At 53.8% G+C, this 24,676-nt stretch overlaps 3 protein-coding genes and 1 non-coding gene across 5 annotated transcripts in view; 2 read left to right on the top strand and 2 right to left on the bottom strand.

The window, feature by feature from the left end:
- Window positions 1-24,676, bottom strand: part of Jrk (Jrk helix-turn-helix protein) — a 52,677-nt gene that overhangs the window by 7,888 nt on the left and 20,113 nt on the right. The window lies entirely within an intron of this gene.
- On the top strand, window positions 3,647-6,396 carry Psca (prostate stem cell antigen). The gene is made up of 3 exons (XM_004661336.2): window positions 3,647-3,811; window positions 5,358-5,465; window positions 5,711-6,396. The coding sequence occupies exons 1-3, from the start codon at window positions 3,760-3,762 to the stop codon at window positions 5,920-5,922; spliced, it is 372 nt and encodes a 123-aa protein (XP_004661393.1). The 5' UTR covers window positions 3,647-3,759; the 3' UTR covers window positions 5,923-6,396.
- Window positions 10,331-13,105, top strand: Them6 (thioesterase superfamily member 6). Of its 2 annotated transcripts, none has more exons than XM_045142625.1 (2): window positions 10,331-10,684; window positions 12,273-13,105. In XM_045142625.1, exons 1-2 carry the CDS (start codon window positions 10,331-10,333, stop codon window positions 12,384-12,386), a joined length of 468 nt encoding a protein of 155 aa, XP_044998560.1. In that variant the 3' UTR covers window positions 12,387-13,105. The 2 variants fall into 2 exon arrangements, with proteins under 2 accessions (XP_044998560.1, XP_004661394.1); XM_004661337.2 differs by having other exon boundaries at window positions 10,331-10,843.
- LOC123459034 lies at window positions 21,634-21,739 on the bottom strand. Its single transcript, XR_006635964.1, has one exon. It is a non-coding gene; the product is annotated as a U6 spliceosomal RNA (small nuclear RNA).

Genomic DNA, 24,676 nt, shown 5'->3' with positions numbered 1-24,676 from the left:
GGAAGGGAAGGAGAAATATGCTGGTGGCCCTGGGACCTGGCACTGAGAGCTTCTCTCTCCCAGCCCTGACTCCAATCCACACTCAAACCCCTGAGACCACGCTTGGACCTTTGCAGCCTCCCCTCCAACCAGACTAGCCATCCCCGCACAGCTAGAGTGGCCTTGGTTGGTATTATTCTGGGCAGATCCTTCATCCTCCTCGAATAAAGCTCAGGTCTTCTTGGTCACATGGCCACCCCTGGTCCAGCTCCCGTGGTCATCTCCCAAGGCCCTAGACTGTCCCGAAATGTGGGCTGTTCCCCCTACCTGCAAGCCTTTTTCTGGGGTAGGGATAGGACCCCCAGGGTGTTCTTCTCAGGTTCTTGAGGCCTCAGGTGGAGAAATCACCAGCTTGCCCCCCGCCAAGATCTCTCTTTGGCTCAAACTTCCCTCCAGGAGTGGAGAGGGAGCACGCAGAGAGAAGTGGGGGAGGCAGGGGCATCCCTAAGCAACATGAAGTAGAAGGGTAGCCATCGCTGGTCGGCAGGCAGGAGGGGAGTGTTGTGGACAGGGATGCAGAGGATGTTTGAGGAAAAGGCAAGCGAGGCTCATGGGGATCAGAGCCAGTGTCACAGCAGGGCCACCTGCCTTCTGCCCAGGAGCCCTTCAGGCACCCATCTCCCAACACATTTGTACACGTGTGCACTCTTGAACAACCCATGCCACACACCTTCACATTGCACAAGTTTACATACAGTACACCAATATGCCACACAGTTTGCAAAATATGGCCTTAACTTCCAGGACCCAGTGTGGGAGCCTGGATTGGAAGGGGACCCCAACTCCAGTGACCTGGCCTTGAGTGGGGTCAGCACAGAGCTGTAGGCCCTTTTTCCAGAGGAAAAGTCTGTGGTGCTGTAAATGGAACTTGGTTGTAACTCTGTAATTAATGAGCTGTCTTTACTTTTAAAAACTAACTCTGCATGAAATTTAAAAAAAAAAAATCACCTAACTTGATGTGTGTGTCCAAGCAAGGGGACCACATGGTGGCTACTGGGGAAGGCAAAGGTCTGGCAACAAAGCCTGGCTTAGAGTCCCCACCCAGTGAACAGTGGCTCCTTTGCTATGTGAACAGGCTGGCTCTCCGGGGAGGGTGACAGGCAGTGCTAGGTAGGTGGAGAACCAGAGAAAACGGGAAAAGCTGGAGTCTCAGGAAGTGGACCAAGGCTAAGGGCGAGTCGTGTTGAAGACACACCCAGACCAGACCGGGTTTGCTCATGGAGGTATTTGTAGGGAGTCATGTGCTTTGTGCTGAACTCCCCAGTAGGTGGGACCACCGGAGCATCTACGTTCAGTTCAGGTTCCGGGATTGCATTTGGTGCTTGAATGGCGATGGGCAGGAATCGGACTGTGACTAAGGTCAGAGCTCAGAGTGCGACCAGGATCAGGGATCAGTGTGTGACAAGGGTCGACGGTTCAGAGTGCAAGCAGGATCAGGGCTCAGCCTGTAATCAGAGCCAGACAGGCTCGGGATGTGACCACGATCCTGGCTTATTTGGGATCAGGGTCAGAGTTAAGACTAACTCAAGCTAAGGCTTAATGTTGGGCTGAGGCCACAGCTCAGCCCATGGTCACAGGTGGGGTTTCAGGGAAGTCACAGGCACTCTGCAGTCCTTGAGTCGAGGCCACCCTTTGACCAGAGCTCCCACACTAGTTGCCATTGACATTTGGGGCTGGTGACTCTGTTGGTGTTTGTGTGTGGGGGGGGGGGCGTTCTGTGCATTGCAGTGTTGAGTAGATCCTGAGACAGCAAGTCCCTCAGGGGTGTTGAGAGAACCAAACCATTTCTAGGCATTGTCAAATGGAGAGGTGGGAGTGCAGACTGGCTCCATTTGAAAAATCACTGCCTTACAAGTACCCACTTCGTATCAAACCTGAATGACAAACATTTACACACCTGTAAATATTTGGGGAATGAATGTTCCGGCCTGTGCTGGGTACCGGTGCCTCCATTGCCAAAGCAGATAAGAAAGGCCTGTCTAGGGCCAGCCATCTCAGTGGGTGGGGCAGACACGGAAGAAACAGCCAAGCCTTGAACACCTGTACCATCTCAGTGGAGTCCACTGGGTTGACAGGCCTGTGAAGGGCGAGGGCATTTACAGAAGAACTTCTGGGCGGACAGAGGATAGGAAAGGAACGCTTCCAGGGGAGGCCACCTTTGCCCTGTGTTACCTTGAGCAGGATCTGCCCATCTCAGAGCCCCAGGGTCCTCACTAGCAAAGGAGAGAGAATTTCCAGGAAGACACCAGCCTAGGAATCTTAGGGAGCTGGGCAGGCAGGCTCACGGAGGCCCTGGGGCTTCCTGCCCACAGGTCTCTGTGTGGGTCCCACAGAAGGCCAGGAATGGGATCTAGGCCTCGTGTCTTGACCCAGAACTCTGGTGCCTCCTAGGAGCTGTTGTACCCGGGACCCCAGGGCACATGTGCCTCTTAGTCTTCCTAGATACTGTCCAGCCATGTTGGGGGTGAGCTGGTTCCCTCAACACCTTCGTAGCCCAAAAATGACAAGGGAGAACAAGTAGTCAGGAGCCCATCAGCAAGGACAAGCGGACATTAGGAAATAATGGCATGGGCATGTGGGCAGTGGCCACTGTCAGCACTTCTGTGCACTGGCATCTAGCTAGAACAACATTGTGCCCAGGAGCACCACTGGGAGTGCCTGGCAGAGGAACTGTGAACTTAGGTGAGCCTCAAGCTAAGCTGGACAAAAGGAAGCATGAATCACCCCTGGCCAACAGTAGTGAGAAACACTGGGCGTAGAGAGAATGAAAGGAATGGGAACCAGAGCTGGCTGGGAAAGGCTGACCCACGGGGAATGGGGGCTTTCTTAGGGAGGCAGTCACTGAGACTGCAGCCCAGCAGGTAGGGTGCCAGAGGAAGAAATGGCCTCTCCTCTGCCGCTTCCTGCTTTGCCTAGGGAAGCTGGATGAGCCTCACGGAATGGAATGGGGGGCAGCGTGCAGAGTACAACCACTGCTGCTCTGGCTTTCCCTTGGGAAAGTTGCTGGAAGCTGTCTCTCCTGACTCTCTTGGAGCTAAAGTTCGTTTGGGTGATGGTGGGGCTGTTAATTGGAGCCCCATGGTAAAGCCCTTAGCCCAGGCCTGGCACACTCCCAGGGCCCTGGAATGTGAGCCTGTGGCTGGTAAACTCCCATTAGCCTCCAGGTCCCCTTCCCAGGGAAGGCGGCCTCCGAGCAGTCCCCAGTCCATGACACCCTCTAAAAACCAGCCATTGAAACTTGCAGCAGTCACGGCTGCTCTGTCTGGGGTTCTGTAATTGTGTCCCCTCATGGCGTGTGACTCCCAGGAGAGCATCACAGCTTCCAAGCAGAGTACAGGGGCCCCAAGGGTACATCCTTGTCCTTGGCCAAGAGACTGGGGAGTGGATGGCTTCAAAAAATGGTGCCCCTGGGGTGGCCTCACTTAAAACAGAGCACAATCAGAGGATGCCCAAGGACTTCTCAGCCCTTGCCCAGTGGGTGGCTGAGAAAAGGCCTCCAGCAGGGACAACAGCCCCTCCCTGGGTTGGCTCTGCCCTCCAGAAGCAGAGAAAAGGACAAAGGCAGAGGGAGGGGTGTTTGGGAGATTAAAATCAGCCCAGCCCTGGGCCCTCACTGGTTGTGGGGAGCCGTCACTGTTGACTGTGGGCAGCACAGCCTCCCCTGCCAACAGAAGACATATAAAGCCTCCAGACGCTCACTTCCTGCTGCCCACTGGGATCATGAAGGCTGCGCTCCTTGCCCTGCTGGCCATCGGCCTGGCCCTGCAGCCAGGTGAGCCTCAGCCATCTCGAAAGCAGGGCTGGGGAGGGGCGAGAGAGGGAGGCCGGAGGGGCACCCAGAAGGGCCAGTGGACCAGGAGGGGGCCGGGGAAGGAGGAGGCCAGGAAGGAATGGGGACCTCTGCTCCTCCTCATGAGAGGCTCCCAGAGAGGCCTATGATGGACAGATGAACTGACTGCTGGCCAATAGCCAAGGAGCCCTGAGGGCAAAGCATTCCAAGCAGAGAAGCACCCCAAAGGAAGGAAGGAGGAGTAGACCTGCACGCCTGACCCCGTCCTGGTTTTTGCTTCCTCCAGGCTGGGCGCTGCTGGGCAGGGCATGCGAGTTGCTTGGCTGTGCCAAGGCCCCCACCAAGTGACCCTGGGGCAGTCACTGCATTCTCACACTTCCCCGTTCAGTGAGGCATCATGAAACCTGTCCCCAAAGCCACTGGAGACCTAAGCAGGGGACTGTTTGGGGACCCTAAAGACAGGTTTCTGCAGGAGTTACTTGAATCCAGCTTTGCCAGTTTTTAAATTTTATTTATTTATTTATTTATTTGAGAGTGACAGACACAGAGAGAAAGACAGATAGAGGGAGAGAGAGAGAATGGGCGCGCCAGGGCTTCCAGCCTCTGCAAACAAACTCTAGACGCGTGCGTCCCCTTGTGCATCTGGCTAACGTGGGACCTGGGGAACCGAGCCTCGAACCGGGGTCCTTAGGCTTCACAGGCAAGCGCTTAACCGCTAAGCCATCTCTCCAGCCCAGCTTTGCCAGTTTTTAAAACATTATTTGTTTACTTGAGAAAGAAGCAGATGTGGGGGGGGGGGCGCAGAATGAGTGCACCAGGGCCTCTAGCCACTGCAAATAAACTCCAGACTCATGTGCCATCTTGTGCATCTGGTTTACATGGGTCTTGGGGAATGGAACCTGGTTCCTTTGGCTTTTCAGACAAGTGCTTTAACTACTAAGCTATCTCTCCAGCCACAGCTTTGTCTTTTTTTCTCTTTTTGAAGAAAGGAGACATACTGGCAGTGGGGCCCTCTAAGCCTGGGACGGGATGGATCTATGCTTAGGGGTCCAGCTGGGTCCACATAGCATCACAAAGGCCAAGATGGCCCACGAAGCCTGCTGGTCCTTAGGGAACAAGGACAGGTGTACCCCAGTGACTGGTGGCATGAGGAAGGTGGGGAAGGGTCTCTCTACATCTCCTTCCTCCTCAGAGCCCACCTAGGCCTCTCCTAGGTACACTCCCTGGGGCCTGTCACCTCTTCCCTGTGCAGCATGCGGTCTTAACAAAGCTTAAAATCCCTCAAGAGCAGGCTGTGGCATGGGTGGTGGGCTCTGGGTGCCTAGAGGGGAAGAACGCAGGGAAGCCTTTGGTAGGAGGGTGCAGGACTGCTTGGGAACCCTCCCGTGCAGCCTGTCAGCTCTCTGAGCTCTCTTCAAGAGGCTGGCCATCTTCTCTCAGCTCTGTGTGGGGACAAGGGATGGGAGAGCAACTGGTGGGTCACCCTGGCAGCCTTTGAGGTTCACCGCACCCCCCTGCCTCGCCCCAGGTGCCGCTCTGCAGTGTTATTCATGCACAGCCCAGGTGAACAACGACGATTGCCTGAACGTGCAGAACTGCACCCAGGCCCAGACCCAGTGCTGGACGGCGCGTGTCCGTGAGTGCTGCCGCGCCCGCCTGCCCTCGCTGCCGGCCTTTCTGCCCATTTGCCTGGCATACCTGCTCAGCCTCCCAGAAACCCATCACCTCTTCCCCCCCCCCCACCCCGTCACGCTCATGCAATCACCACACATTTCTGGTGCTCAGGCGGGTGGGGCAGCTCCGGGGCGGGCGCGGGGGGGGGGGCATGCGGGTGAGGCCCAGGACCTGCCCTTTCGCCCAGCCACTGCGGCATCTCCCCAGGTGCCATCGGACTCGTGACAGTCATCAGTAAGGGCTGCAGCTCGAACTGCATGGACGACGCGGAGAACTACTACGTAGGCAAGAAGAACATCACGTGCTGCTCCACTGACCTGTGCAACGCGAGTGGGGCCCACAGCTTGCAGCCGGCCACGGTCTTGGGGCTGCTGGCCACACTTGGCAGCCTGCTGCTGTGGGGCTCCAGCCAGCTGTAGACTCCAGGAGGGTGCTGCTGTAGCCTACAGAAGGCAAGGGTGTCCAGGTTCCCCAGGCCACTCCTCTGATCCATTGGCCCAGTTGAACGCCCCACCCCCACCCCCGGTCTCTGCAGGTGTGTGCAGACATGGGTCTGGCCCTGTCCCTACCCTCCCATGGCTTCCTCCGGGGCTCCTCTCTGCTGTATTCTCAGGCTGCTGTTCCCACAGCTGGCATTTCTGCCCCGCCAACTCGCTCGGGCATCTCTGCTGCCGGGTGCCCTCACCACTTCCCCTTCAGGAGCTGAGCCAACATGTGTGGCGGCACTTGGGGAGGGCCTGGCAAAGTGTGAGATGAGGTGAACAGAGTAGAAGCAAGGCTGGGAGGCCTGGGGAAGCCTGGGATTTGAGGCGGGAGGGGGAACCTGCCCCATGCTCAAGGGTCCTCAAGGCCACAGCATCGGTGCGCTGCCCTTAATAAATGCCTGCAGGGTACGTCTCAGAGAGCCTCTGTTCTTAAGCAGCCCAGGCTATGTCTGGCCCCGCCTGTCTGTCAAGGGCAGTAGGCATGCCCTTGACCTCTTGGCCTGCAGCTCTGGCCTTGGCAAGTGTGTGTGGCACCTGGCAGGAGGTGGGACAGCATCTCCCAGAACTCCTGGCCCTTGCTGTGCAGACTCATGTGCATTGGCAAGCCTCTCTGGGCCCTGGGGGCTGGCTTCTCTCCAGCCCTCCGTGCGTGAGTTAGGCCCGGAGTCCTCACAGGGAACAACTGCCCTTGGGAAGGAGAGGCTCCCTTTGGCCTCAGTGACCCTGTTCATCAGTGAACTGTTCTAAGAGCTACGAGCTGTCAGCCCACAGTAAATACAGGTCACAAAAGGGTCCCCAGGGGCAAGCCATCAGCCATCCCAAACCTATCCTAGGCGCAGCCATTCTTGCATGTCCATCATATTGCTCGATCCTCACACCCCTTGTGTCCATGTCCACACCTTTGGGGGCTTGAAAGTGCCAGAAGGACAAGCCTCCCTTCCTTTCTTTCTCATTCCTGGGAAATACCACTGAAGGCAGCTTGACTTGTATCCTGGGACTGGAGGACAGCCTAGACCCCAGGTCGGGACCTTCATGAGGTGACATGTTCATGATATGATGGGGGGGGGGGCACAGAGACTCTAAGAGAAGGGACCAGGTGTCCACGTTGTGTACTGATCAGGATCAGAACCCAGGTCCTAGAGCTCAGGAGTGACGGTGGAGACCCAGAAGCTGGTGGGGCCGGGGTCATGCTGAGAATGAGCCTCGCCAGGGGCCCCAGGGATCTGCTCTTAGCTAGTGCCACTTGACCCTGGAGTGAGGGGAGCATGTCAGGGTGGCACAGTTTCCCCGGTCTACCATCTTAGTCACCCTGAGTGTTCACAGCCCCCACTTGCTTCCAACCCAGCTCAATTTGCTATGCACCCTTCCCATGGCAAGTTTATATTCGCTGTAGCTGCACCACAAGCTTACCCACTCCTGTGCACACGGGCCTGCCTTATCCAGGGCCAAGTCCAGGGCCTAAGGGGGTCTGGCATTTTCAAGAGGACACTGAAGATCTGGGGGTCCCCCAGCAGAACCTCACACCCAGCTGTGGCAGGCCATGTGGTCAACAGCAGTTGCAGGGCAGTGGGTGTTCAAGACGGTGCTTGTGGTCACAGTCCCAGGACCCGTGGTTCAGTCTTGTCACCTGCTGGGGTGACACAAGGCACTGGGCCCTGCTTGGCCCCTATCTGCTAAGCACAGCTACAGGGCGCCTGCTGGGTTTTAGATGCCGTGCCCGGGCTCCGGGCATGCCACATGCAACCATCACTTGGGCTCCCCTGGACACCCTAGAGCCACCCCAGCCCATGGAGCCTGCAGGGCAGTGGACTCAGATGAATAAGATAAATACTAAATGCAGAGCTGAGTAGCCTGTTGGCAACAAAAGCCAGATAGAAGAAAATAAATCCAGGGATGAGCTTTTCCATGCCTGGCCTGAGGAGGATGACCACTCCACTGAGCAGACTTGGCCACCCAGGGCCAGCATCAGCTGCCTCCTAGTAGAGGGGGACACGGTGCCCAGGACTGGAGCCTACCAGCTCCCACAGGCCAGCGCCAGAGGCGGGAAGGACAAGGAGCTCATGCCCTGTCCTGGAGACTTCCATGTGATGACTCACTCGAGCCAGGGCGAGGGTTGGAGCAGCAGGCGAAGGAACCCTGACAGGCCAAGCCTGTGACCTGGGCAGGTCTAGTCGTCCCCTCCTGGGTGTAGCCACCAAGGTCCCTGCCACACACTCAGCGAGGCAGAGCCAGGGTAAGATGGGCAGAGTCCAGCTGCTATTCACACTGCTGCCCTGAGCCCAAGCTCCTCTGAGTCATGAAACCTCAACCCCAGCCAGTGGCCATTAGAACTCTGACAACAAGCCTACCTTTGGTAGTAACTTTGGGCTCTACACACACACCTTTGAGGGGCCAAAGGTCTTGGAGGACACCTGCCTGAAGTTTCTACACTGAGCAGCAAGGTTTGGCTGGCCCCCACTTGCCAGGTGTCGGCAGAGGGAAGTGCTTACCCAGTTCAGCTCTGAGTCCTGCATCTGACCTGTACTCCTTCTCATCCCCAGTAAATGGACCGTGACCCATCCCAAGATGACTGCACACATTGGGAAGACGTGGTAGGATGATCGAGGCCAGGGAAGGCTGGTGCCCTTCCCGCACTCCGGTGTGTTGAGTCTCTGTGTGCCCTGGGTCAGCCTAGCCCATGGAAACTGCAATCAACAAAGGTGACCAGGCCTTGGTCCCAAAGTCCAGTGGGGAGATAAGCCTCCCCTGCTTACTTGTAAAACTGCAGTAAGGCACACTCGGGCCCCTGCAAGAGGAGAGCCCTGGGGTCTGGCGCAGGCTGGGGAGAAGGGGAAAATGGGAGGAGGAAGAGCTGCACCTCCAGGCTCCAATGGGGAGCGGCTCAACTGAGGCAGGCAGGCAGGAACAGAGGAAGCTGGGAGGATGGCTGAGGGGGGTGCCAGCTCCCAGGAAGTTTCTTACTCAATACCCTGTCCTGGCTCAAGGACCTGGCCTCGGGTGAGGAAGAGCCGACAGGGTGTGAGCCGAGTGGAGAAGCTCTTCCTCAGGTCTGGTGGAGCTGCTCTGATAAGCACAAGCTCCCTGTGTCTGGGAGTATCCAAGTAGACCCCAGGCACCCACAGTACCACAGCTACTGGTCTCAGAAGCAAAAGCAGAAGTGAATGTGGTCCGTGTCCTTCCCGGACACAGACACTCCTCGTCTGGCTGCGGGACAGTGCGGTGGGGCCGCATGAGCCATCATCGGCGGGAACTGCCCAGGGAGCACATCTGCCAGTGCTCTGCAACCTTAGTCCAGGCGCACTACAAGAATTCAAGGGTTTATGAAGCCTCCTGGGCTGGGGCTGGGCTCGAGATCCCCACCTCAGGACCCGTCTCTGGGCCTCACTCAGACGGAAGGGACCCCTCCCTTCACAGTCACTGGCACACAGCGCCCGCATACGAGGTCACTGCAGAGCCCCGGGGACCACGAAGAAGAGCCAGGCCTTCTCGGGGCCTCCCCTCACCTTAGAAGGAAAGGGGCTGACACTGGGCACTCATGTGCCCGCAGGGCAGCGTCCCATGCCCAGGCTGGCAGCCTCGCTCATTCGCCTTCATCTCGGACATTCCTTTGTTAAAAGGGGCACAGGGTGGAAATTCTGGGGATGAGCTTGGGATCATCAAGATTACTAGCCTGCAAAGGGCGAATACAGAGGGGTGGAGAGGGAGGGCCAGTAATGAGGTTGCGGACTGGGACTGAAATGAACACGACAGCTCAATACAACTCGTCCCGCTGTCTCACCAACGCCAAGGGACCCTGGCCCTGCGCGCCCCAGGAAGCTTGGAGCAGTGGCGCTCAAGGAACCCTCAGCAGCTGAGCTGAGGACCAGCCGTGTCCCATTTTCCTCGAAAAGCCTCTCAAGCTGTTGCCCGAGAAGTTCTAGACTCTTTGGCTACTTTCAGGTGAACGACCGAATCCCTGGAGGAGGTGGCATCTCAAGTCCTAGGGAGAGATGCAGGAAGGGTTTGTTTGCACCAGGGACAGATAGGACCGCAGGCACCACCGCGCCTGCAGCGCCAGGCGTGAACGCCAGAGGGCGCTGTGGCGCTCCGCTCGCTGCGCCCGGGGGGAAAAGCGAAAGCGGCGCGGGCCGGACCAACGAGGGCGCGGGGGGAACCCGGGCCCTGCGGGCGGGGCTCTGGCCCTGGCGCCCTGGGCTCCGGCGCGCCTCCCCCTCAGACGGCGCGGCGAGGTGGTACGCTCCGATCCCGGCGCTCGTCTCCCAGGCAGGCCCGCTGCTGCTGGCGGTCCCTCCGCGGCGCGGGCATCTGCGGACCCGCGGCCCGGCGCCCCGCCGCCGCCACGATGCTGGGGCTGCTGGTGGCGTCGCTGGCCCTGGCGCTCGCCTTCTTCGCGCTGCTGGACGGTTGGTACCTGGTGCGCGTGCCGTGCGCCGTGCTGCGCGCGCGCCTTCTGCAGCCGCGCGTCCGCGACCTGCTGGCCGAGCAGCGCTACGCCGGCCGTGTGCTGCCCTCCGACCTGGACCTGCTGCTGCACATGAACAACGCGCGCTACCTGCGCGAGGCCGACGTGGCGCGCGCCGCGCACCTGACCCGCTGCGGCGTGCTCGGGGCGCTGCGCGAGCTGGGGGCGCACGCTGTGCTGGCCGCGTCGTGCGCGCGCTACCGCCGCTCGCTGCGCCTGCTGGAGCCCTTCGAGGTGCGCACCCGCCTGCTGGGCTGGGACGAGCGCGCCTTCTACTTGGAGGCGCGCTTCGTCAGCCTACGCGATGGCTTCCTGTGCGCGCTGCTGCGTTCTCGGCAGCACGTGCTGGGCACCTCGCCCGACCGCGTCGTGCAGCACCTGTGCAAGCGCAAGGTGAGCAGCCCCGTCCCCACCTGCGCCCCCCCCATGGGGGGCTCCCGATCTGCACATCTTCGACGGGCCGGGTCTCTGCTTAGACAGCCCTTGCTTGTCTCTCTGGGTCCTGGGCCCCTCTGGTGTCCCCAGGGTCTGTGAATCGAGGCTTACTGTCCAGGCTTAGCAATTTTAAACCTGTAAATGGCCTTTCGGGGTTTTATCTTCCTCCTCCTCTTCTAGAACTGAGACACCCAGATCAGGTAGTACCCCAGGTTGTCTGAACCTTGGTGTTCGGTGGCCTGGACTTCTGAGCATGCACTCTGGTACTTAATTCTGAGCATGAGATGGAAGAAAAATTAGAAACACTTGCTAGGAACCCTGGGGACCTGAGACCACCTTTTCACCCCTTAGAGCTGAGGGGCTGTCTAGGCCCCTGGACCTAGGGGTGGACTGGCCCCAGAGTACCACAAGGCTTTCTGTCTGCGTGGATGGAGAGAAGAGAGCCTTGTGCCTGCGGGGTGCAAGGCTGCTCCCTAAGGCCCTGTCAGCATGGAGGCAAAGCTGGCAGCTGCAGCATAGTAACCACAGCCCTAGGGATGATCAGGTGGCGATGGTTGTCAGGGCAGGCTCCTGAGGGGGGTCCAGGTGAGCTCTCTGGCTCCAGAGGGGCACTTCCAGAGCACAGGTGGCCTCACATCACTAGGGAGGGGCCGTGTCTGAAGGGGAACACAGACTCTCACAGTGACTGACAGTGGCCACTGGCCCAGGCTGCCCAGCACTTGATCGTGGGCACAGCTTTCTGTCTCTGTCGAGTCATGCACCTCCCTGGGGCTGTTGGCACAATGCACGTACGAGGTGTGAGGGTGTAGAGGATGTAGAAGTGGCACGCCCTGAGGTGGTCTGGCTTGTATGAAGCACCTGGGGATGGACAGTGTTGCCCTAGTTACTGACATGCATTCCCAGTTGCGTTGGGTGCTAGGCAGAGGTTGGTGTGACTTGAGACCAGCTGGACTGTAGCCCGAGGCCTTGAAGCCAGGGGTTATGGTCCTGCCCTCTGTGTGGCACTCACCATGAGGTGGGGTGATTGTCTGCCCATCCTGTCCCTCACCCCGGCACTCTGGACACCCATCTGCAAGGCCTCACAGAAAGCCCTATCTGGCATGTTCCTGAGGAAGCCCAGCATCCTGCTCTTTCCCAGGCAGCGGGTGGCCTGTTGCCCTCTCTGTCGTTCAGCCCCCCCAGGCTGGTTCTGCAGATGAAGAGCCTCGAGCATGGCTTCGTTGAAGGGGCCTGACAGAGGCAGGTGGGGTGGAGAGAGGGTTGTGGTGAGGCCCTGGTCACATGTTAGCACATGGTGAGGACAGAGGGAGGAGGGCGGCATCCTCCGGGTGCCCCCTTGCTGCATTCCTCCTTCACCCTCCATTCTCTCCCTCCTGTGCCACTGCAGGTGGAGCCTCCTGAGCTGCCGGAGGACTTACAGCACTGGATCAACTACAATGAGGCCAGCAGCCAGCTGCTCCGTGCAGAGAGTGGGATTGGCGATGCGCCGAAGGACCAGTGACTGCCCTCGGGCCCCCTCTGCCCCGCCTGTCAGCTGGCCTGTTTCAAAGAATAGACTCTGAGCTGGAATGGCCTTGGACCCAGCCCATCACCTGCTTGACCCCCTCTGTGCTGGCCCCCAGGCTGGGTACCTGGGCACATTGGGCTGACCCAGCTCTGGCCTCTGGATCCCCGTAGTGTGGCCATGCCAGCAGGCCTGGGTGAGCAGGAGCTGGACATCAGAGTTGCACGTGACCAGAGCAGCCCTGGGTATGGCTGGGGCACTCCCAGGCTGGCTCTAAGGCCTGCCCTTGACTCAGGGACAGGTGGTCCTCTAGAGGGTCACTTTATAGCAGGGAAGACAGGCCAGGAGCAGCCCAAGGGCCCCTGAGAACAGAGAGCTGAGTGAGAAAGGGCCCCCGCTGAACTGGGAATGCCCTGTGTTCAGAGAGGACGTATGTTGCCTCACTGGGTCACTGAGTGGATGTGGGGTCTCTTGCCTGTGCCCAGCACCTGGTCCATCACCTCAGGACAAGGATGGCAGCTGGAAGCCAGAAGTGCCTCTTTGCTGCCCTTGTGGAACCCTCACTTGGACCAGAGCCAAGAGCTTCCAGCTTCAGTGATGCACTTGACCCCTGCCTGCACCCCCCTCATGCTGCTGTGCTTGCCTTAGTGCTGTCACAGGGAAGCTGCAGCTGTTCTATTTATAGAAAACACAGGATTAAAGCGTTTTAAGGCGTGTGTGCTGGGAAGGCGTTCTTTCCATGGTCCTGCAGGGCAGATACCTGGTGGTTTCTTTGGGGGGCAGCTTGGGGTATGCAGGCTTATGGGCTCCTGTGAGCTTAGGGCTTGCCTGGACTGGCTCAGCACAGGAGTTGTCCAGATGTCCAGAGCCCCTGCTGGCCGTCCTACCTTGTGACCTCCTTCCCATCCCCAGCTCATGAACCTTGTAGCCTTAGCCACAGGCGCCTGGCCCAGGTTTTCTGCTTCTTGCCTTGGAGTCACAGGCTGTCCCTTGGAGGTTTGGAACAGCGGGTGTGCGGAGAGCACAGGGACCGTTGTGCAGGTCCTTCAGTCAGATGTGGGACAGGTGAGAGCCCAGAATCTCTGGTAGGTTTGTGTGTATTATGAGTGAGCTCATGTCCAAGTACCGCTCGTCTGCTCAGCGCAGCCAGAGGCTCTGATGGCCCGGGGAGGGTGAGTGATTAGTGGTGACCGCTGAGTCATGTGGACCTGGGTGATTTACACCCTGAAAGGGGTGCCCCACACCTCTCACCACCTCCCACCGTTACCCTACCCAGAGCCTGTGGGTGCATGGGCGTCCAGTCACTGCTGTTTTGATCTAACTGGCTTTGGAGGAATTTTTTTTTTTTTTTTTTTTTGCCTTTTTAGGTCTTAGTGGGCGCAGAGTAGGGACACGGGCTAGATTAAGGTGCCAAGGATAATCTGGGGGTGGGGGATTGCCTAGAGGGTGCATCTGGATGTGGCAGGTGTCTGAGCTGAGCGATGTGAGACAGGGCAAGCTCGAACGGGCACATCAGATAGGAAGTGCTGGGAGCAGAATGTGGCTCCCAATCTTGCTTAGCACTCCATGAAGGCGCCACTCAGGTCCCTGACTCAGCAGCTGCCTGCCAGGGTTGGAGTGTTCCTGGCCCAGATGTGGTATTCATGGCTTAAGTATTGGACCAAGAAGAGCATTTCCAAGAATGTGCATGGACAGGTATCCTCAAGATCAGCCATGAGGCAAGGGCTTTCTGAGCTACTGTGCCTGGAGCACCAGTGGCTGAGCTCAGGGCCCCACTTGGAGTAGCAGCAGAGGGGCTGTCATGCAGGGCCCAGTCATACACAGCCTGGAGGATCTGGAAGCACGGGCCTGCAAGCGCGGTGTGCGCCCTCTGCTGGCTGAATGGAGGCAGTGTGGAGGACCTCAGGCACTGCATGGCTGCTCCTGCTGCCCCAGGGAAGTAGAGACCTCCAGGGCTCTGCCATCAGGGTTTCTTCTGCACCCATAAGAGCAAGGAGCTAGTATCCTCATTACTCCCCTTGGTGGCGACATCTACTCGGTCCCCAGTGGTGAGGCTTCTTGAGTCTTAACTCAGAGCTCAGGAGCTCTGGATGTCTGTCAGCAACGCATGGGACGACCCTCGTGGGGAGACCGCAGGCATGGGGCAGGCTCTCAAGGTGCCTCTACGCCAGAGTGGCAGGAAAAGGGGGTGACACAGAGGTGGACGGGCTGGGAACCCCTGTTGCCCAGGATGTTGTTGCCCTGTGGTAGTAGGAGGTGGGGAGACCGACCGCATTTCTTCAGAGACACTGGGGCGCTCTGGGGTCTTGGTTATTCCTCTCTGCCCCTGTGGTCTGCTGACCAGCCTGCTTCCTTCTGCAAATTGCCCCAGTGGGAATCAGATCCATGGCACCCTGACTTGTAGAGCCTGAGGCCACAGGGCCTAACTGGGAAGAACCCAGAAAGTGCTCAGTGATAGAATGCCAGCTCAGGGAGGGGCCTTAGTCCCTGGGCTAGCTCAGACCCCACAGCTGCCACATATCACATGGTGGGCAGAGTACTGTGGAGGGGACAGCCGGAGACCACACTGGGGAAGGGACAGCATTTGAGAAACGTCTTCCGGATTCAATGGACCCCAAGCTCCTGGAGGGAGAGTCTACACCGGAGAGTGCACCCTCCCCTCCACCCTCTGACCTTGGGTACAGTCCTGGTCAGTGCACGTGGGAGTGCAGCGATTTAATATGGCATTGTTCCAGTCCTGCCCGTGGTTCCTAGGGACAAGCTGGCACTGGGTAGTCTCATCTGATCCAGTTGTACCGAGGGGATGGGCAGGCCAGTGGAGAAGCTCACCCAAGAAGACCTGAACAAGGGGAGCAGGCTGCCCACAATTCCCCAGGTCTCTGCCTTCTTGCTGAGGGACAACATGGCCTGGGCATGACCCACCCACTCAGGAAAGCAGTGGAATCTTAGCTTGAAGCTTCTTTTCACTGGGAGGGGGTTGATCTCCAGGTTTTCTGAACCGAGGAAGGGGGCCTGGCCTGAGCTGTTGGACTGGTTTGCAGGACGGGTGGTCCAGGAGGCCTTTTTGTTCTCAGGTCTGTTTCTCTGTTTGGGACATGGGTCCAAAAATCCCTGGATGAGAAATGAGGGTGCTTCTTAAGCCAGCTCTGGGCTCCCAGTGCCCAGGGAAAACAGCGCTGTCTCCACTTTTGATTTATTGTCTACAGGTTTGGGGGACAGAGCAAGTGACATGAGACCCAGCAAACTGCCCACAGAGCCATGCAGGCACAGGAAATACAGGTGGCACCAGCCCTTGCCAGGAGAGGAGGTGCTGGGGGAATGAGGCACAGCGTGGCTTACAGCCCTGTCGCCATGCCCAGATACCCTTTGTTGTACCGGTCTGTGAAACAACAGAAGACAGGGTGGGCATCCCCGATGCCATCGGGGTCTGTGGCCAGGCAGGGGCTTGAACAGGAGCGGGTCACCATGGGGCTCTGGTTGAAGGGATATTCTGCAGGATGAGGAAGTGTCAGAGCCCGCGGCCACTCCAGCTCTCTCCTGGCTCCTCACATTCTTCCCACAGGCCCTTCTCCAGTCACGACCTGCAGGCGCCATCTCACATCTTCCCATCCCCGACTACACCCGCTGCCATGGCGCACGTGCAGGGCCTGGGCCCGAGACGGGAGCCCCAGCCCGAGGTGCAGCAGCACACCCTGGCACCCAAACTGGAGACCTCCATCCACTCTTTACAAGCACTGGTGCCTGAGGGTGTGTATGGGGGGGCCTTAGGCAGCCTCCCTAGGGCAGAGATACCTCCAGATCCTTCCTTTCTACCCCTCTGCCTCCCAGGCTGAGAGGAGCAAGGGTGGATCGAAGGTGTTTTGGTCTGACCCTTGTGTACCCCCAGGCCTTATTTGACTCACTTTCTCCAGTGTGGCCTTGCAGATCGTGTGTCCTCCGGCTTGCACTGAGAGTCTTGCACAAATGAGTGGATGTGGGCTTCTCACAGGTGTAACACCTGAATGCCTCACCTGGCAAGCATTGGGGGCACAGCCTCATGACCTGGCTCCTCAGGCCTGTCCTGGAGCCAGGTGGAAGAGGCTTGATGACTGATTGGTTGATTTACAAGAGAAAGGTAGATAGAATGAGCGTGCCAGAGCCTTCAGCCACTGCAAGAGGCTTCAGATGTATGTGCTACCTTGTGCAACTGGCTTATGTGGCTCCTGGGGAATCAAACCTGGGTCCTTAGGCTTTGCACAGGCAAGTGCCTTAACCATTAAGCCATCTCTCCAGCCCCTGGTGATAGTTTTTGAGGCCAGCTGGCTAGCTGGCACACTTGAACACTGCATCTACCACCCAAGCCCCAGTCTTTCTTCCTGGAGAATAGGTCTTGACTATGATTCCTGTCCCAGAGAAAAGCTAAACTTCAAGAGACCGAGGGTTCAGAGGTGCCCTCATCCACAACACTCTGTTGCAGTCAGGTTTGCATTGCTGGCAGAAAACACCCAACCAAGAGCAGCTTGTGAGGGGAAAAATGTTCATTTTGGCCTACAGACTAGAGGGGAAGCTCCATGATGGCAGGGAAAACAATGGCATGAACAGAGGGTGGACATCACCTCCTGCCCAACGTCAGGTGAACAGCAGCAACAGGAGAGTGTGCTCAACATTGCCAAGAGGAAGCTGGCTATAACACTCATAAGCCCGCCTCCAACAATACACTGCCTCCAGGAGGCGTTAATTCCCAAATTGCTATTAGCTGGGGACTTAGTATGCAGAGCACTTAGGTTTATGGGGGACACCTGAATCAAGCCACCATACCCTCCAACATCCTCCTTGGAGGACATGGGAAACACCAAGGGCAGGGTCCCCCCACTACCCACACCCCAGCCTACGTTCCAGGCTGCCAAGAGCAGAATCCGCATGGCCCAGCAGGAGGCCATCCCTTGGTGCTTAGGAGCTGGGAGCCCTGTCTGGCCCCATGGTGAGATTTATACCTTGTCCTCCTTTGGGTCCTAGGCGTTCACAGAACCGGCATGACTCAGTAGGGAGACACAGCGTTGGAACGTGGGCCTTGGTCGGGAGCTATCATCACTCCCCAGCTCCAGGGTGGGGCCCCTCTGTGGGCTCCCTGGGAGCCCCGTCTGATGGCTCTGACCAGGCCTCTGCTGGCAGCCCTCCAGCACTCTGTCCTGGAGTAGCTCCATCCGGGAGGTCTTCCTTCTGCTCTGCACAGGGCCCTCCGATAACTCCTTGGCCTTCCCACTGTGTCTGGGCCATTCACCTAGGCCTGGTGCTTCTGCTCTGAGGGCCCTGGAGGACCCAGCATAGGGCTGCCTCGGCCGTGCCTGGTGCAGGGAGCCCTGCAGGGATTGAGGCTGGTCTGCTTTACCATCAGACTTTCCTGCTAGCAGATGCTCCTTCCCACAGAGTAGAAATCTAGCTAGTGTGGAAAAGAGGGAGTGCCTTCTGCTAATGCACCAGGAATTTTGGGTGTCTCCAGATTTTGTCCTGTGGAGTCAAAGACTTTACAGGTAACACATTGTGCAAGTATTATATTTAAGGTTGAAAGTAGAGCTTGACCTAGGTAGTAAACAAGCAGTGCTGTCTGTAGAATTAAGGAAGCGTACTTAGAAATAAGTCTTTCACTTACTTGGTACAGGCTAAAAGGGCACAGATTTTGAAGACCTGTAAGTGTGTCGAGCCAAAGAAGCTTTTCTTTATCTTTTTCTTTTTTTTTTTTTTTTTTCGTGAGGTAGGGTCTCATTCTGGCTCAGGCTGACCAGGAATTCACTATGTAGTCTCAGAGTGGACTCAAACTCTTTTTTTTTTTTTTAAATTTATTTGAGAGCGACAGACATAGAGAGAACGACAGATAGAGGGGGAGAGAGAATGGGCGTGCCAGGGCTTCCAGCCTCTGCAAACAAACTCCAGACACGTGCGCCCCCTTGTGCATCTGGCTAACGTGGGACCTGGGGATCCGAGCCTCGAACCAGGGTCCTTAGGCTTCACAGGCAAGCGCTTAACCGCTAAGCCATCTCTCCAGCCCGGACTCAAACTCTTGACGATCCTCTTCTGCCTCCTGAGTGCTGGAATTAAAGGCTTGGGCCACCATGCCTGGCTCAAAGCAGCTTTTGGAAATGGTAAGAGATTTGATTATAGGAACCACAAACTTTTGTATAATTAGGCCCAATTAGTCTATTAGAATAAATATATTTTTTATCTTCTAGCCATGGGATCAGAGCAATATTAAGTGCAGAGATTCAGGTGCTACATGGAACAAGTAACAGACTTCCCCTGTGGTAAATATGCAAGCATAGCATTTAAGCATAGGTCATGAGTGGCTTCAGGTGTTTAAAGCAGAGTCGTGTTTAGGAAAGAAACTTGCTGCTGTGGCCAGAGAAACAATTTTGCAAGCATCAGCAAAAGTGTAGCAATATCTTAAGTGCAGACTTATATTTAATAAACCTTGAATATTTCATTGTAGAAATTTAATTTAGATGTACCAGGGGTGGTGGTGCACGCCTTTAATCCCAGCACGCAGGAAGCTGAGCTAGGAGGATCACTGTGAGTTCGAGGCCAACCTGAGAGTACACAGTGCATTCCAGGCCAGCCTGGATTAGAGTGAGACCCTGCCTACCTTGGAAAAAAAAACAATAGAAAGTTACTTTAGACATGCTTCTATAATAAGTCTTTTATCTGTCTAGGGCCAGTTGTCTGGATAGGAGGAAGAGGTTCTTTTCTTCTTAATATTGCTATTGAAAAAGGAAATTTGGTCAGTCCTCTACTGACCTCTAAGCCTAACTGGGCATCTGCCCTTGTCCATTTTTAAGAGTTGAGATCCAAATAATTCAGGAAATAAACATCGACTCTGGCTCCTTTGGACTGGTGACGGACAAAGGGGCTTTAGGGTCCCTATTCTTGTTGCCTTTTAGGCTTTAAGGTATAATGAAAGGGACCCCAGAAGAACAGTTACACTAATCTTGTATTTTTGCATTTTGTATATCATTTAATTAAGGCTCAAATAAGAAGAACTCTGAATAAAACCCTAGTAAGCTATAATTAGGCAAAATTTAAAATGTAAACCTGATTAAAAAAAATATATAAGCTGGGTGTGGTGGCACATGCCTTTGATGCCAGCACTTGGGAGGCAGAGGTAGGAGGATCGCCATGAGTTCAAGGCCACCCAAGACTACATAGTGAATTCCAGGTCAGTGTGGACTAGAGCGAAACACTACCTCAAAAACTAAACAAAAAAATCCATATATATATATATATATATATATATATATATATATACATACACATACATACATACATACATACATACATACACACACATATATATATATTGTGGGCTGGAGAGATGGTTTAGTGGTTAAGGCACTTTCCTGTGAAGCCTCGAGACCCATGTTCAATTCACCAGGTCCCACATAATCCAGATGCACAACGTGATGCAAGTGTACAAGGTTGTACATGCCCATAAAGTGGCACATGCATCTCGAGTTTGATTGCAGTGCCTGGAGGCCCTAGCTCACCAATTGTCTCTCTCTTATAAAAACTTTAATAAATACACACACACACACACACACACACACACACACACACACATTGTATTTAGCAGTGATAAATACAGGTTAGTAACATTTAAAGACATTTGTAATTAATCAACTTAGTAGAGAGCTAGAAAGTTCCTAGAAAATTGTTAAAAGCATAATAACATCTTGGTAACTCTGTTTAAAATACTTTTGTTAACTTGTATACCTTTAGAGGCAAGTATGCCCTTACTGAAGGAAATCCGAGACAGACACATCAGACATCAGACTTTTTTCTTTTTCTTTTTTTTTTTTTTTTTTTGGTTTTTCGAGGTAGGGTCTCACTCTGGCTCAGGCTGACCTGGAATTAACTATGTAGTCTCAGGGTGGCCTTGAACTCATGGTGATCCTCCTACCTCTGCCTCCCGAGTGCTGGGATTAAAGGCGTGCACCACCACACCCGGCAGACATCAGACTTTCTGAAACAGCAGAGTCTAGAAGAAGGTAACTGATTTGAGCATATGGCTCTAACTGGGAGGAGATGTCATGTCTTGAGAGTTAATTAATTCATTATTTTAAGTAATAGAAGATATTTTAGATCTGAGACAATTACTTATATCTTAAAAGAGTAAAACAGATCAATCCTTGAAATATTAGAACACTTTAGTTTTTTTAAGTAACTATTTTGTTTAAGCTGGACAAAATATAACCATTAATAAATTTGTTTTGCAAAGCCACAGATGGATAAGCAATGTTCTTTGCTTCATCCTGAATGAAATTCTAGCCATTAATCTTGCACATTAGAATAATCTTTGATTACTATAAGGCACTTGTTACGTTTTACCTAAAACTATGGTGAGTCTTAGGCAAGAAAGCTAACAATTTAGATCTAAATGGCACCAACATTATTTGCAAATAATAGGGTTAAGTGTTATAACTTGGGATTAGCTCATTTTGACTAGGGACCATTAATAGGGCTTTAAACATAGTCACTAGAATATGGATTCTAATTTGTTTCTTTAGGAACAAGAGTTATAACATAAATGACAAACCCAGTGATGATTATTTGGCAGAGGTAGCATGAACAATTACCTTTAAATTACCTTTAAATTTCGGGTGTTCTCAGATATGATTAGCAGCTAATAAATCTTGATTTTTAAGGCTCAGTTTCTCTAGAAGTTCAAAGCTTGACAGATAAAGGTACATAGCTATCTTGATTAAACACTTTCAAGATAGTTTTTATAACTGTTATGAACAAATTAACATCAGTGAGCTAAAGTTTTACTTTTAGGATCATGAATCATGATGACACAAGCCAACTTGTCCCCTGAATGGCGTGACATCTTATGACATGTAGGGTAACCTGAAGTACCAAGGTGTAAGCCTAAGGCAACTGTGGTGGTTGTCTTTTGCACTCCTTTTAGTCTGTCTAACAAAACTCTAGAAATTATATTCTGGCAAGGAATCATGGAACCTCAGTGACTTATGTGACCCTGGAGCTGCCTGTTTTAGTTTTCTTGTCATTGAGCCAAGGGCTCACAGGTAGCTGTTCCCAACCCAGTGGTGTATGGTGGTTAGAGCTGAGCCAAGAGCCTGTAGTCATTGCTTTGCAGTCCTGTTGCCCATTTCTTTTAGATCTCCCATATGTCTCTGATAATGAGAGGGGGCCTCCATAAAGCACCTCCTTAGTAGAGAACACTGCCAATCTACTAGGGATAGACTGAATTCCTTTTTAAAATATGGAACATTCATGAATTTGTGTGTCACCCTTGGGCCTGGGCCATGCTAATCTTCTCTATATTATTCTAATTTTAGTACATGTGCTGCTGAAGCAAGCACTAAACCTAATTCTTAACAATAATTGGCAACAGCTGGTTCCTGTGTAGGTGGGTTTTCTGTCACAGTTTGCTTAGTTGTGCTTAGAGGTCACTCTGCATTCTTGGAGCTCTGGGAATGGTATGTAGTATGTAACTTCCAGGTGATCTTCAGTCCCTTTGCAACCATTGCACCACCCCAGCCATGAACACCAGCCCATTATTTGATCCCATCATGTGGTGGTTTGACTCAGGTATCTACCATAAACTCCTGTGTTCTGAATGTTTGATCCCTGGCTGATGGAAATTTAGGAACTGGAACTTTTGGGGGGTATATTGTTGATGGTGAGCTTATGGGTGTTATAGCCAGCTTCCCCTTGCCAGTGCTTGGCACACTCTCTTGCTGCTGTTGTCTACCTGGTGTTGGCAAGGAGGTGATGTCCACCCTCTGTTCATGCCATCATTTCCCCTGCCATCATGGAGCTTCCCTCATGTCTATAGGCCAAAATAAACCCTTTCTTCCCACATGCTGCTATTGGTGGGGTGTCTTCTGCCAACAAGGAGAAGCTGACTGCAACAGTATAATTGGTACCAGGTGTGGAATCATTGCTGCTAGAAACTTGACCATGTGGCTTTTGGCCTGTTGGAACTGATTTGTGGGAAGAATGTAGAAGGGTTTGAAACCTTGGCCTAAGAGATACTTTGCAGTGCTGTAAGTAAGCTACATGGATGATTCTCATTACACTTGAAAGACCAGAATCGAGTAGGAATTATGGACTGTGAGGTTTGGCTTATGAGGAGAAGAATGTGCTTCATCTAGACTTGACTAAAGGAAGTTTGTGGGAGAACCTTGCTGTGTCCTGAGAACTAGTGCACAGTTGTGTTGTATAGAAATGGACTGGTGTTACAGGCCAGGAAAAGGAAAAAGACAAAGAAAGAGAAACAGGACAATGAGCTGTTGATCAGAGAGACCTACTAGATCTCCCAAAACAAACAAGACAGACTTCTGTCAGAGCACTTGATTACCCACCAGAGGTTGTTGGCACAGACCATGAGAGACATGATTGGGTTCTGGAAAAGAGCCAATCCCCAGACAATTAGCCCATCTAGCGCTGGAAGGCACTATATGAGCTACTGGGGGAAAGTGGCCAACATCTGTCCAAGCAACTCAAAGTCTAAGCGACTCAGAAGCAAACAGCCTAACGTGATGCTCACACAAGTGCAATAGTGGCACACAGCCATGGTGGGTAACTAACTGCTGTTGAATGGGCTAACAGATCCACTCAGTGGAAAGGAAACCACATCTGGAACTGGGAAACAAGACAGAATCATATCCAGATAATGATTCTGCTTTCCATTGTCCAGCTCCCACTAACCTTAGACTATAAGAGGGTCTGAACCCTTTTAATTCTCTCTAAATTAATAATGGTTATCTCATTTAACTAGTGCTGACTTCATTCTCCATCAGAGAATCTGCTTCTCTTTTTCAGACGGGAGCTGGACCTGAGGAGATAAACCACCCAGCGCACTTCACTCCGGCCCCAGCTGAAACCACAGAGGAATTGGGGAAATTGAACAAGAGTGCTACTTTCTTAGTGAATCTAATATAAGCACAAGGGTGAAGGAGAGAGACACTGAGGGGGCTGAAAAGATGGTTAGAGCCACAAGTTGGGACATTTTGCACAGAGACATTGCCTCTCCCCCTAACTGACTGCTCGCCCAATAATGTAAGATTCACAATCTCTATGGGGTTGATCTGCATCCCCAATGAGGAAGGCCTCTTCAGAAAAGGGTCAGGGAAGAGAAAAAGGCTGATATCAACATGTGTTGTTTATATACAAACTATATCCATATCTAATAAGAAATGTGTAACAAAAAGAGAAGGAGAGTTTAAGGGAAGGAACAAATTCAGAGCTCTTGTCCAAAAAGGGGATAAGACCCATAAATGAGAAGCCCAACCCAGCCCTTGGAGAACGTGTTTGCTGAGCAGCTGGTCTGGTCAGTCCAGTCCTGGTGTCAGGTGTCTGGCCTCAGGATTTCTTGGAAAAGGTATTCTTCCCAGATATTTTAATTCTCTAGGAAGGGTGCGAGCTTGATTCTCTAACAGTCTTAAATCACTAGGAACCTGTAATGGGGAAGAGGAGTAACTTTCCAGGAAGGAAGGAAATAAGAGGGGGAAAACCAGGTTCTCTTTGTGAGCCCAGTGACACTTCAGGCATTTAGTCAAGGAGAAATTTTGGGATCTTGTTATCCTAAGATGCTGTGATAGTTAAGGTATTGTCAACTTGATCTGTTTAGTAATCCACAGGCTGCTTCTAGGAAGGATCAACTAAAGGAGGAGGTCTTTCTCCCAGGATGAGCCCTTCCCCCAGAGTGGGCGGTCCCGCTCAGATGGGGACTTGATATAAGGAAGCTCTGGGTAGAAGAGTTCCCTTTTCCTGCCTTCCTTCCACTTGGCTGCTGGAGCTGCTCCCTACCTTCTAGCGTGGATTGAAGACCAGTGCGGACTAAAGACCAACATCTACTGAAGACCCGCGTGGATCGAAACCCAGCGGCTCCTCAGGAGGCCTCCAGGCTTTCCGGCACCAACTGCAGTGCCAGTCGGGACTGCTGAGGCCTCTGGCCACGTGGACTGAGCAGCTACCAGGTTCGGTGATTCTCAGGCCTGCAACTGCTATTGGACTACTGTAAGCTAATCCAATAAATTCCCTTTATAATATAATTCATTCTAGTAATTCTGTTCCTCTAGAGAACCCTGACTAATACAGATTTTGGTACCAGGAGTGGTTCTAGAGAAACAGAATTGTAAGGATGGATTTCTCTAATGGGCTTAGTGCTATCTGGGGTTGGTTCTCCAATTTCAGTGCTACCAAAGGCCCTACTGGTGATAAGGAGAGTGCCTGTACTGGAAATAAAGAGGGTACTAATAATCCATGGTGTGAACTATTTAAAGAACTCCATG

Source organism: Jaculus jaculus, chromosome 2 (assembly GCF_020740685.1).
Source record: "Jaculus jaculus isolate mJacJac1 chromosome 2, mJacJac1.mat.Y.cur, whole genome shotgun sequence".
NCBI classification, from domain to species: Eukaryota; Metazoa; Chordata; class Mammalia; order Rodentia; family Dipodidae; genus Jaculus; species Jaculus jaculus.
This window is presented reverse-complemented; position numbering and strand designations above follow the sequence as displayed.